This window comes from Bathycoccus prasinos (genome assembly GCF_002220235.1).
Source record: "Bathycoccus prasinos genomic : Chromosome_13".
Lineage (NCBI taxonomy): Eukaryota > Viridiplantae > Chlorophyta > Mamiellophyceae > Mamiellales > Bathycoccaceae > Bathycoccus > Bathycoccus prasinos.
The window spans coordinates 198,244-211,277 of record NC_023996.1 but is presented as its reverse complement, the minus strand read 5'-3'; the positions used below and the strand labels follow the sequence as shown (position 1 = coordinate 211,277).

Here is a 13,034-nt window from a genome sequence, read left to right as displayed (position 1 = left end):
CCGCGAAAGCGACCGAGATGACTCGAACGCAGAAACGAATCAATCGCGGGGGGTACTGAGAGATAGAGATTTAGAGAGAGTGTTACGTGTAACGAATCTCGCGCGCCGCTCGTAAACTCTTATAACAGATCAGATCAGCTCCAAAGCGTATTAGTATTTCAAAAAGGCGTTTTTTTGTTCAAAACCCTCAAAAATTCTGCCCTATTTTTCCTCGTGTGACGGCTCCTCTGCTCCTACGAACTCTTTCTCATTTGCTGCTTTTGGACCGTCTGAGAAGAAGACAACAACAAAGAAGAAGAGAGAACCTCTTCTCAGCGACGACGACGATGATGAGTAGCGGTAGCAGCGCGACGAGAGCTTCGAGCGGTTCGACCGGAGCGACGACGTCTTCTTCTTCTTCTTCTCCTAAAAATAGGAGTTTGAGGAGAAATGTCGTCGCGCAAATGTCGTCGATCAATTCTTCCTCTTCTTTGATGAGTGGAGCGTTATCCAGTCGCCGCGAGAATGCAGTGAAAGCTTCGACGACGAGAATACGTTTTCGAGAAAACGGTCAACAGCAAAGAGGAGGAAAAGGAGGAAAAAGAGGCGGAGTATACATCGTCGCGAGGCAGATAAAACCAAAAGGCATGAGCCAAGAGAAATGGGAGCAAATGCAAAAACAGCAGGATAAAAACTATAAACTGTTCAGCAAACGAGCGAAGGAGAGGATTGCCACGCAAGGGCCGAGAATTAACGACACGAGAGGCACGGAAACGTATTTGACGTACGAATCGGTGGCGGAACCGTTGGATTTGAAGGAACCGAAGTGGTCGAGGATGAAGGAGTTACCGATGCGGGAGTTTCAGAGGGCGATTAACAGTTCGAAACCTGGAGGGATGGTGAGGACGTTTGAGGTTTGGGAACCACCCATGTGGGGATATCTGCCACCGCCACCGTTGAGGACGATGCCGAGGAAACGATGGTATAAGGTGACGTTAGGGTACGATTTGGTGGATAGTTTAGACGCGACGAAAATCGTCGCGACGAAAGATACGGAGTACATCGTGAAACCGGCGACGGAGACGTTAGAGAAAGCGTGTAGGTTGATCGCCGAGCAGAGAGGTGTTTGGTACACGTACCACCAAAAATACGCGACGAACAGGTACGGACAGTTACAGTTTATCGGTATGGCTGTGGGCGGGTTTGTGTTTTTAATGGGGTCGATTTATTTAGGCATCATGAAAAAGAACGCCATCCCGACCGATTTGATACAGGCCGTACAGTTCGCGCAGTCCGGAGTTTCCGCCAGAAAAGATGGGACCGTAAACGTCACTTTAGAAGATATTGGTGGTTTGGAGAATATTAAAGAGGATTTGGACGAGATTATTCGGTTTTTGAAGGATCCGACGACGTTTACGAAGGTTGGCGCGAAACCGCCGAAAGGGATTTTGATGGAAGGTGGACCTGGGGTTGGCAAGACGTTGCTCGCAAAAGCAATCGCGGGTGAAGCAAAAGTGCCGTTTTACAGCATGGCTGGTTCAGAATTTGTGGAAATTATCGTCGGCGTTGGCGCGGCGAGAGTGAGAGATTTGTTCAAACGCGCGCGCCTGAACGCGCCGTGCTTGATTTTCGTAGATGAAATCGACGCTTTAGGTACCGCGCGGGCGAGCGCCGGAACGCGAGGAACAGAAGAACACGAGCAAACGTTGAACCAGTTGTTGACGGAGATGGATGGTTTCACGCCGGATACCGGAGTTGTTTTTATCGGCGCGACAAACAGAGCGGATTTGTTAGATCCGGCGTTGTTAAGGCCCGGGAGATTCGATCGTAAGATTGAAGTGAACAAACCGAACGTGGACGCGAGGCAAAAAATCTTGCAAATTCACCTGTCAAAACGAAACGTGAATCCAGACATCGATACCGCGAGATTGGCGAGAAATTTACCGGGAATGACGGGCGCGGAAATTGCGTCGGTGGTGAATGAAGCCGCGGTTCACTGCGTGCGACGAGAAGGCTCGCAAATCGAAGAGGAAGATGTTATGTACGGATCAGATCGCGTTTTATACGGCGTGAGAGGCAAGGCGCACGACAAAGATGAGCTTTTAACGAAACTGATCGCCTGTCACGAAGTTGGACGCGCGGTGGTTCAGGAAACGTTGAGGAAAGAAACGAAATTGTTGGAGCCGTGCGAGTTCATTTCGATCGTTCCGAGAGGCTTTCAAGCGGCGACGACGTTATTTTCTCGATTCGACGATAACGAGTACATGTATCCTACGCGAGAACGCTTGATGGAACGCGTGGAAGTCTTAACCGCCGGAGTTGAAGCTGAAAAATTGGTGTACGATGAAGTATCTTCCTACGGCACCGATTACGGTAAAGAAGCGATCGACTTGTTGCGAAACGTTGTGATCAACCAAGGCTTGGGACAGCCCGGGATGTTGACCGCGTACACGCACGACCCGACCGCTTTGAGCGGGTACGACTTGAAAACCGAACGCATGCGATCGACTATTTCCGCCAACGGTGAGAACGTGGACGTGGAAGAAAATAAAATTTTAGCCGGCAACATGAGAGTGACGGACAAAGGGCATTTACAATACGCCGAACGCAAAATCTTTCAAATCATGAAAGAGGCGCGAGAAAACTCAAAGTCCATTTTGACCGCGTACAAAGCCGCGGTTAAGAAAGCGACGGAAGAATTAGTAGCGAATGAAACGTTATCTGGCGATCGATTACGGCAAATTCTCGAAGAGTATCCTCCGGCGGGCGATTACGCGAAGACGGGTCCAGACACGCCGTGTAAGATTTTGCCGACGGAAGAGGAGGAAATGCGAAACGGCTGGCGAAACGAACCGGATCCTTTGAAAAAATTTGAATATTTGAAACAGTTCTACGGCGATATTAGTCTCGACCCGCCCGGACCGATGAAAGATCGCCGAACGAAAGAAGATAACGCTGGTTTGCTTTCGTTTCAAGAACACACTTGGAAGTACTGCGTGGAGAAAGTGTTGCCGAAAAAAGGGCGAAGACAAGGCGTGCACTGGGAACCATGGACCGTCGCGGCTATGAAGATGAACGAAAGAGAAAATCCAGGTTGGCGAGCGATGGAAATCGCGAGGTTGTGGAAAGAACACGAGGCGTACCTGTTGCCAAAGATGCAAAAAGTTGTACAAGAGTTGAACGAGAAGCGCGACGGCGGAGAGAAATTGACGCGCGAAGAAGAGCGCAAATTGATCGTGCTTCCAGAACAGATCGCAGAAATCGAAGGTAGGATTGAAAATGGCTATCCCGAAGGTGCTGGCTTAGGCGTCATGGATTTGAAAATTCCGGATAAGTTTGTCTTCAACATTCAAGAACGCATGGTGAAGGAGAAGCAGCGACGGTGGTACAAAGATAACGTGCACCCGATGCTTGAGAATATGGATTTGGACATATTCGCAGAAGACGATTTGCGCACGGCTTATAGGAAGAAAGAGGCGATGTTACACAAACTTGACCCGGACCGTCCGTTACCGGAAGGCTATACGGCGCCGTATAAACCGGGCGTGACCAAGGAGAGATGGTTTTAAAAAGTAGACGTTATAATAAAAACGCAGATTCTAAAATCTTCATTTAGTTCTCGTCCTCGTTCTCGCCTTCGGAGGGTTTCTCCTCCTTTCCTTCTTGTTCTTGAGCAGTCTCTTCTTCTTTTTGCTTCTCTGCCGGCATCGTTTCTTCCGTTTCTTCTGTCGGTTCCGCCGTCGCCACTTCCGCCTCTTCCGTTTCCATCGTCGTTTCCATCGTCGTCGTCGTCGTCGTCGCAGGCTTCAAACCTTCCGCAAAGTCGAATCCGAGCTCGTCGCCCATACCAGCACGTTTTAAGTCGAGCACGTCATCGTTCTCAGGTTCGACTGGAGCGTTAACTTTCTCTTCTTTCTTTTCTTCCTCCGCCGGGAGCGTCCCATCTTTCACGAACGCGTCGATTTCGCTATCCGAAACCGTCGGTAGCTTCATCTTCTTTGCCGGAATTGGTTCCGCTTCCGCTTCGCTACTAGAAGTCTCTTCTTCTTTTTCTTTTTCTTCATCTTCTTCTTTCGGAGACGTCTCAGACGAGTTCTCCTCGTTTAACACGACCGCACTTTCATCATACTCCTCCTTTCTCTCCTTTTGCGTTTCGTCTTCGCTTTCTAATTCCTTCTCCTTGACGTCTTCCTCTTTTTCTATCGCCGATAACTCGGCGTCGCTGCTCACGTTGTCCGCGTTTTCCTCCGTCGCGACGAGACCGGCGGTAAAATCAAAGCCTTCGGAAGAACTCGCATTGCTCACGTCGAGCATCATTTTTTTAGCGTCGTCCTCCGGAAGTTCTTCGTCGTCAGTCTTCTCCTCCTTCTTCTCTTCATCCGCCGCGGCACCAGCTTCCTCTACTTTCTCTTCTTTCTCTCCTTCTTCTACGTCTACCGGTGGTGGATACAAAACCTTATCTTTTGGCTTACCGATATTCTTGGTTGGCACTTTCGTGAGCGCAGGTTCCGTGTATTTTTTCGGCGGCGCGTTTGACTCTGGTTTCGGAGGAGCAGAGAGATGATTCGCTTCTTCTTCTCCCTCGTCTCCCTCTTCTTTCGGAATCGCGCCGACGAGTTTACCAATGTCGGGATGCGCGCTCATTTCTTCGTGATTACTCTTCAACGATTCCAAGTGATCGCTGCTCGAGTCGTCATTTCCTTCTTCTTCCTCTCCTTTCGGAACAAACTCACCGTCAATTTCAGGCGTTTTCGCGAGCGACGCCCCTTCTTCTTCTTTTTGTTCTTCCTCTCCCACCTCCTTTTTCTCTTCTCCCTCGTCGTCGTCTACTTGCGACGACGAGTTCTCTTCCTCTTCCTTCGGAGGAAGAGTTTGTCTATTTACCATCGCCACGACTTCCTCGTTCGTCTCTCCAAACGCGTTCTTCGCGAACGAATGATGAAAATCACTTTGCTTCTCCACCTCCTCTTCCGCGGTTGCCGCCAAATCTTCCTCCTCCTCCTCCACTTCCTCCTCTTCCTTCGCCTGTTCCGGTTGCGCTTCCTCCTCTCCCTCTTCCGCCGGAGGATGCTCGTACTTCTCTCTCTGTTCCATCAACAACTCCTCGGAATCCGCGACATCGTACCCGCTTCGTTTCCCTTCCGCTCTCTTCTTCTTACTCGCCGCGGCGGCGTCGAATCCAATCGACGCCGGCGCGGACCCGCTCCCCGCGCGTCTCGGCGCCGACCCTCCGGAAGAAGAAGAAGACGCCATCACCGTCACGCTCTCCATCCTCTTCCTCTCTTTCCTCGCGCCACTTCCGCTAAAATACGTGCTAAACAGCGCAAATACGATAACCAACAACACGCACTGTCGAACGCGTTTGTTCTTAAAGAAACCTTTCCTCCCGCCAGCCGCGAGATCGGAGGAGGATCCGAACCCGGTCGTCGGTCTCCTCGAGGAGACGTGCGCGTTCGCCCCAAAATTCCTCGGCGACGGTTTCGACTTCCCCGGTTTCCAATCGTCAAAATCTGCTTCCGTTTCATCCTCGTCCGACCAAGACGTGGACCCGGCGCTGATTTTACGTTGTTGTTGTTGTTGTTGTTGTTTCATCGCCGCCGCGGACGCCGCCGTGGGAGACTTTAATTGACCACCAGAACCACCCAAGTGAATCTTCGCCGTCGGCGTGCTCTTCTGCGTCTTCACTTTTTGCGTTGGTTTTTCCCAGGAATCGTCCTCGTAATCCGATCCATCGTTTCCTCCTCCTTTAGACGACGGCGGGGTTGACGTTTCTCTCAGGTTTTGCTTCACCAACTTCTTACTCTTCGCCGGTGTGCTCGAAGTGGATGACATTTTCTCCCCAAAGTGATGATTATATCAAAGCTTTTATAATCGTCGTCTGCGATTTGTTTTTGCGCTTCCGACTCGAACGAGAGAGAGAGAGAAGCCTCTTCCTCGTTTTCGTGCCTTTGCTCGTCTTTTGCGGAGCTTTCAGGAGAGAGTACTGAGTAGTTTTCTCTCGCGCTTTTGATTTTGGATTAATGGTGATTTCAAAGTATCTTTATATGCGTCTTTTTTTGTGGTACGAGACGACGATGAGAATATATAAAGGCAACGATGATGACGACGATGATAATGATGATCTGTGTTGTACTATTACTAATAATGAATAAATTATTTAATTCTTTTCGCGGCTTGTTTGACGTTTATTCGTTTCCTGGGATCGTTCTCGCACAAATCGCAGACGACGTCCCACATGTTCGCTTCGTCCAAGACGGCGAAATCGCAAGAGGTTTGGGTGAACAGAGCGCCTTTGACTGGAGCACCATCCTCTCTCCATTTTCTCAAATCGTTTCCGTAGGTTTGGATTAAACTCGTTCGCATGGAGCTCATGCTTGTTTCGCTGTAGAGTTGCGGTACGGCGAAGCGTAAGAGGGTCATGCCGCACGAGTAGCTGTCGAATTTTTCCGTCGGGACTTCGCCGGTGGAGGAGATTTTCGCGCCGAAGTTTACGCCGAGCAAGTTTTTGGTCATGCCACCAAAACCGTAGCCAGACCCGGTGGTTTCGAACTGTTCGGGAGCGCCGTAGGTCGGGTCGAATATCGCCCCGCTCTCGAGGATTCTCTTCTTGCCGATTTTCAAATCGCACGCCGCGCCGGCGTCGATCATGACGAACCTCTTCGCCGAAGATTTCCCGTAACTCTCCTCCGCGATTAAAATATTCGCCGGTTTCACGTCCCTGTGAATAATACTCGCCGCGTTCACTTTACCCACCGACTCTAACAAAGTCTTCGCGCCCAACTTCAAAATCTCCGCGTCCGTCGCTTTCGGTTCTCCCATCGCCCTTTTCACCTCTTCGAAGCACCCGTTCTCGCCTTTTCTTAAACACGTCTCCAACGTCGTCGACCCTTGGTACCCGAACACTAAGTACACGTTCGCCCCGGCGACGCCTATAAAAGGTGCCGCGCCGTCGTTGTTTTTCAATCGGTTCAGCACGTTCAGCTCGTCCTGGTAGAAGGAATCCACGTCTCGCCCCATTTTTTTGTTCATCGATTTCAGAACCACTCGAGTGGTGGTCGTTTTCCCTCCTTTCTTTGTTTCATCTTTCAACTCGCCTAAAAACACCGACCCGAACGCGCCTTCGCCGATTTTAACGCCTTTTTTTACCCGTGTTAAGGATATGTCGATTTTGGGGGCGTTCAATTCGTCTTGGTCCACCGAGCCGAGTTGAAAGGCGTGGACTTTGAGTGAACATTTTGATGATGATTTTCCCGACGGGGAAGACTTTTTTGCGGCAAAAGAACAGGACGCGAAGAAGGAGGAACTGTGTCTCGCGGATAAATATACCGACAACTTTTGATGAGAGGATGATGATGACGATGAAGACGCATTTGGTCGGAGTATTCTCGTCGTTTGCGGCGCGTAAGATATCATCATCAGGTTGCTTTGTGTTGATGTGTTAAAAAGATATGGAGAGATAAGGAAGATATTCGAGAGAGGAGTTTGACGAGCGAAGCATCATTAAGAGGAGAGCATCTGAAGCTAAAAAAGAAACGACTGAAAAACGAGTTTTGTTGTTGGTCTCCTCATATCTGTTAGTATTAGTATTACATCAAAGACTGCTGAAAAAGTGCTTCCCACTTCTTTCCATCTCGCTCGGGCCCGCCGTCGCCTTCTTTCGTCCCGATGACGAACGCTTTGTTTCTCGCCAAATCGCTCGCCAAGCTAAACGCGACGCAATCGGCAACCGCGATTCGACTCGTTTCTTGCGGGTCGAAGTCGTCTCCGAGTTTGATTTCCACCTGACGTCGTTCCGAGCTTGTGGCTTTTAAGAGCGTGTTCAAATCGTACGACGTGTACGGACCGTCGGTGAGTCGTCCCGGGCGGACGATGGTGTAATCGAACGTATCGTCGTTTTCTTTCTGCGTCTGTTCTAAATATTTCTCCGATTTCCGCTTATATTTCAAAACGCCGAATAAGTTCAAGATGACGTACGGCATTGAATCCGTTCTCGTCACCCCAACCGAGGAGATCAACACGAACCTGCTCTTGTCATTGTTGTTATTCGTATCACTCGTATTCCTTTCATTAAAGCAAATCTTCCGCGCCGCGCGGATGACGTTCGCGGTCGCAATATCGTCCGTCTGTTCCGGCCCGTTGTTCTCTTTCCACCGCTGCGACGGGAACGCCGTCGTTCCTAAACAGCACACGATATCCACCACCACTTTCGCTTCTTCTCCTCCTTCCGTCATTATCGCGTCTAAAACCTTCTCCACGTCCTTTTCCTCTCTGACGTCTACTTCGGTCACTCGCAATCTTGCGTTTGTTGATGACGACGACGACGAAGCTGAAGAAGCGTTGTTTTTCGTCTTAAGTTTAGCCTCGCCCGTCTCTTTATTTCGGCACATCGCGTGGACGACGTCGTATCTTCTGTTCTCGTCGAGGAGGAGTTTCGCGCAGACGAGTTGTCCGACGCCACCAGTCGCTCCAAACACGATTGCAATTCGTTTCGTTTGGTCTTCTTCTTTTGTTTCGGTTTCGTTCGTCGACGCGACAGCAACGGCACGTCGTCGTCGTTCTCGTCGTGAAGGTCTTCTCGATGACGACGACGACGACGACGAAGTCGCCTTTAACGAAGGAGCCGCAGCAGAGCGCATTGTTATGGTATTAAAACGTGTGTTTGTAATGACGAAAAGATACGCGAAAATTACTCAGATGTAAAAAATGTCACACGCATCTCACTTCTTACCGTGGAATGTATATCACAACAAGCTGATGATTTTGTCTTTTTGATGAGAAGAAGCACATCTCTCGTCGTGCTTTTAATGTGTCTCTCTTTTATATCTCGACTTCCCTTTGTTTGGCACGGGATGATGATGATCTCAATTTTTATTATCCGAGTCCAACGCCTCCGCCGTTTCCGAGACCACCGCCGCCGTTTCCAAGCCCGCCAGCGTTTCCAAGCCCGCCAGCGTTTCCAAGTCCGCCTTCGAGAGTACCGCCGCCAAAGTTAGAAGGCTGAAAGCTTTCTTGCGAAGGTTCTTGTTCTCCTCCTCCGCCGCCTCCGCCTTCTTCTTCTTGGGAGGAGTAATCTTCTTGGGAGGAGTAATCTTCTTGCGAGGAATAATCCTGCTCTCCTCCTCCGCTTTCTTCTTGCGAGGAGTAATCTTCTTGCGAGGAATAATCCTGCTCTTCTCCTCCTCCTTCTCCTTCTCCTTCTCCTGGTTGTTCATCGACTCCTTCGTCGATACCATTCAAAGCGTTTTCTTCTCCCTCGACATCCGGTAAAGTTCCTTCTTCTTCTTCCGTCGCCGCTTCGGTCGGCTCGCGGACCGGTTGGTCGTCTTCCCCCGATCCGTCTTCTTCTTCTCCTCCTTCTCCTCCTCCTTCTTCTTCTTCTTCGCCGTCAACGTCGACACCGTCTATACCTTCGATGGGATCGGGTACATCTGGATCTTGCTCTCCTGCGGTCACCGGATCATCCACCGGATCTAGAACCGCATCGGTCAATTGCTCTTCGGACAAATCTCCCGGTTGAGGATCGCCCGCGGCTGCCTCGTCCGGCGTTAAGGGTTCATCCGCAGGCACCTCATCAACAGCGGGCGCGTCAAAACCACATCCTCCAATATTTCGGCACTCATCAGCGCCGAGACTTTCCACCGGTTGTGGCGGTTGCACGATTGTTTTTTGAAAGATATTAATGTTGATGTTCACGTTGTTATTGATGACGTTCACGAAGGTTGGCGAAGAGATGTATCGCGTCGGCGACCACTCGCAATATTCGCATCGACCGTAAATCGGTTTAATGATTGGAACAAATCTCACCTCCAAAGCGTACGCCAGGCAATTGTAGCACCCAACGACGCCGCCGTAGTACTGACTTGGAACTTGTTTACACCAACCGCAACACCCGGGTCGATACGCAATCACGCAGTCTCGACACAATGGCGGAGGAGCCTGAATCAACATTTCCCAAGGCAGATTTCTGCACCACGACGCGCAGCAATACTCCAGAGAGCACGAAAATGGTTTCACTCTCCTCGCGCACTGAGGCACCGCGCACTGGCGTATTTTCACCCTCTGTCTTCTCGAGATCAAAAAGCACCACGGGTTGGAACACCGCGCTCTTTGCAACAAAGCGCGTCGATACGATGCTGGTAAAGAAGTCTCGTTTTGTTGCACGAAACCGAAACACGCGGTGAAGCCGCCGCCCGAAAAAGATGAGACTGAGAGCAAAACGACGAGAGAGAATAAAAGGAGGAGGACAACGGATGATTTCCTCCTCGCGAACATCTCACCGCGTATCGACGAAAGCGTGTACAGATGTGTCTCTCTTTTGTATCTCTAACAAAACAGTTGTTCGTGTATTTTGGGGTGCAAATCGAAAAGACGTTATTAATTTAACAACAACAACAAAAAAGAACAAAGAGGCATTTTACTTGTTTTTTGCCTCCTGCCATGCAAAGAGAGAATCTCAAAGTCACGCACGAAAAAAAGGAGTCGTAGTAAAATCGAGAGGCGGATATTTCTTCTTTCGATCAATGGGACGAGATTTTGCTTCCTCGTCAGCTTTCAAAAGAGAGAAAGAGATTTTTCTTCAACCCCCACGCGAGACTAAAAAACTGGACTCATCCGACCTCTCGTTATCGCACACATAATCATCTCGTCTCATCGCATCACTTGCGTTTTCCGTCGTTGTAACACAAAACACTCCGTTATCATAACACAGACACACGCGCGCGCGAGAACACGAGAACGAGAAACTACTGATTTTACGAACAGAGAATGTCATCGTCAGCATCGGGGGCGGTATTGAAAAACGCAACATCTTTTTTCTCTGCGAAAACGATCAAAACGAATAAGAATAACACTTTAAAGAATAAGAAAAGAATGAAACCATCATCGAAAGCAGCGACGGCAGTGTTACAAACCGAACACAAAGGTTCGTTAATCTCGTCCACGTCCGAATGGAACAGCTTGAAAGAACACGTGAAAGATATCGAGAAGACACATCTGAGAGATTTGTTGAAAGATTACAATCGGTGCGAGAATTTGACCTTGGAGCACGACGGGGTGTACGTGGATTACGCGAGACAACGCGTGACGGAAGAAACGATGGAGAAGTTATACGCGTTGGCGAGAGCGAGCGGGGTGAAAGAGAAAATCAACGCCATGTTTTCAGGGGAAGCCATGAACTCGACGGAGAACAGAGCGGTTTTACACGTCGCGACGAGAGCGCCGAGGTCGAAAGTCATCAACGTGGACGGGTCGAACGTCGTGCCGGACGTGCACGACGTGTTGGACAAGATTAAAGACTTTTCGGACCGGGTGAGAAACGGGGAATGGGTCGGGCATACGGGATTACCGTTGACAGACGTCGTATGCGTTGGGATTGGCGGGTCGTTTTTAGGGCCATTGTTTGTGCACACGGCGTTGAAAACGAACCAATCGCACGCCGCGGACGCGCAAGGGAGAAATTTGAGGTTTTTAGCCAACGTCGATCCGGTGGACGTGGCGAGAGCTTTGAACGGGTTGAACCCAGAAACGACGTTGGTTGTGGTCGTCTCGAAAACGTTCACCACGGCAGAAACTATGTTAAACGCGAGAACGGTGCGACAGTGGATCATCGCCGCGTTAGGTAAAGAGGCGGTGAGCAAGCACATGGTGGCGGTATCGACCAACTTGAAGTTAGTCAGCGAATTCGGCATCGACCCGAAGAACGCGTTTGCGTTTTGGGATTGGGTCGGCGGGAGATACTCCGTCTGCTCTGCGGTAGGCATGTTGCCGTTGGCGTTGCAATACGGGTTCGAGACGTGCGAACAGTTTTTGAAAGGCGCGTGGAGCATGGACGAGCACTTTGCGACGGCGGAGTTTGAAAAGAACTTGCCGGTGACGCTCGGTTTGATTTCCACGTGGAACGTCTCATTTTTGGGTTGCGATGCGAGAGCTATTTTACCGTACTGCCAAGCGCTCGCTAAGTTAGCGCCGCACATTCAGCAAGTCGCCATGGAATCCAACGGGAAAGGCGTCACCATCGACGGGACGCCGGTGGATTATCCAACCGGTGAGATTGATTTCGGAGAACCCGGTACGAACGGCCAACACTCGTTTTACCAGTTGATTCACCAAGGCCGCGTGATTCCGTGCGATTTCATCGGCGTGATTAAATCTCAGCAATCCGTATACTTGAAAGGCGAAATCGTTTCCAACCACGACGAGTTGATGTGCAACTTTTTCGCGCAAGCGGACGCGTTGGCGGTTGGTAAAACGCCCGTGGAATTGAGAGCGGAAAATTGCCCGGACACGCTCATCCCGCACAAAACCTTCACCGGTAACCGACCGTCGTTATCGATTATGCTCCCTGAATTGAACGCGTACACTACCGGGCAACTCTTATCGTTGTACGAACACCGCGTCGCGGTACAAGGCTTCGTGTGGGGGCTGAACTCCTTCGACCAATGGGGCGTCGAACTCGGTAAAGTTTTAGCGACTCGAGTCCGAGCGACCATGCACGACAAACGAAACGAAGGGAAAATGTTGGACTCCAGCGACGGATACAATCACAGCACGGAGAGAATGTTGAACAGGTACTTACAAGGTAAAGCGCAGTTGAAATACGACACTCCGAGCGACGTCTTTCCGTGCGATTTGATCAATAGCGAAGAGTGCAGACCGCCTTCCAGTTACGCTTAAAACTAATATATACTTATATATAAATAATAATAAATACGAAAAAGAGAGAGAGAGAGAGGGAGAAGTAAAGAAGTAAAGAAGAAGAAGAAGAAGAAGAGTGAAACGCAGAGAGGATGCCGTCACAAGCCTGCGACGACGACGACGACGTAAAGCAAAATAATAGAAACACAGAGAGTGAGAGAGAGAGAAAGAGAGAGAAAGAGAAGAAAGAGAGAGAAGAGAGAGAGAGAAAGAGAGCGCCGCGATCCAAGTTAACGCACTACTTTGTAACAGCATCACGCATATCCAAATATGTTCATCTTTTTCCCCTCTTTGCGTCAGAATTTGACAGAAAATATCTCACGAATTTGCTGCAAAAATCCATCATTGTCGCATAACGAAAC

General features: G+C 49.9%; 5 protein-coding genes across 5 annotated transcripts; 2 read left to right on the top strand and 3 right to left on the bottom strand.

The window, feature by feature from the left end:
• Nucleotides 1–443: 443 nt before the first annotated feature.
• Nucleotides 444–3,517, top strand: Bathy13g00710 (ATP-dependent metalloprotease FtsH; the record flags this gene model as incomplete). Its single annotated transcript, XM_007509380.1, has 2 exons — nucleotides 444–3,460; nucleotides 3,499–3,517. The coding sequence occupies 2 exons, from the start codon at nucleotides 444–446 to the stop codon at nucleotides 3,515–3,517; spliced, it is 3,036 nt and encodes a 1,011-aa protein (XP_007509442.1).
• Nucleotides 3,518–3,591: 74 nt separating this feature from the next.
• Nucleotides 3,592–5,811, bottom strand: Bathy13g00700 (unknown protein; the record flags this gene model as incomplete). The annotated part of the gene is made up of 1 exon (XM_007509441.1): nucleotides 3,592–5,811. One exon carries the CDS (start codon nucleotides 5,809–5,811, stop codon nucleotides 3,592–3,594), a length of 2,220 nt encoding a protein of 739 aa, XP_007509503.1.
• A 321-nt stretch (nucleotides 5,812–6,132) lies between these two features.
• Bathy13g00690 (predicted protein) lies at nucleotides 6,133–8,615 on the bottom strand (the record flags this gene model as incomplete). Its single annotated transcript, XM_007509337.1, has 2 exons — nucleotides 6,133–7,282; nucleotides 7,600–8,615. 2 exons carry the CDS (start codon nucleotides 8,613–8,615, stop codon nucleotides 6,133–6,135), a joined length of 2,166 nt encoding a protein of 721 aa, XP_007509399.1.
• Nucleotides 8,616–8,850: 235 nt separating this feature from the next.
• On the bottom strand, nucleotides 8,851–10,251 carry Bathy13g00680 (unknown protein; the record flags this gene model as incomplete). The annotated part of the gene is made up of 1 exon (XM_007509311.1): nucleotides 8,851–10,251. The coding sequence occupies one exon, from the start codon at nucleotides 10,249–10,251 to the stop codon at nucleotides 8,851–8,853; it is 1,401 nt and encodes a 466-aa protein (XP_007509373.1).
• A 492-nt stretch (nucleotides 10,252–10,743) lies between these two features.
• On the top strand, nucleotides 10,744–12,651 carry Bathy13g00670 (cytosolic phosphoglucose isomerase; the record flags this gene model as incomplete). The annotated part of the gene is made up of 1 exon (XM_007509579.1): nucleotides 10,744–12,651. One exon carries the CDS (start codon nucleotides 10,744–10,746, stop codon nucleotides 12,649–12,651), a length of 1,908 nt encoding a protein of 635 aa, XP_007509641.1.
• Between the last annotated feature and the right edge of the window lie 383 nt (nucleotides 12,652–13,034).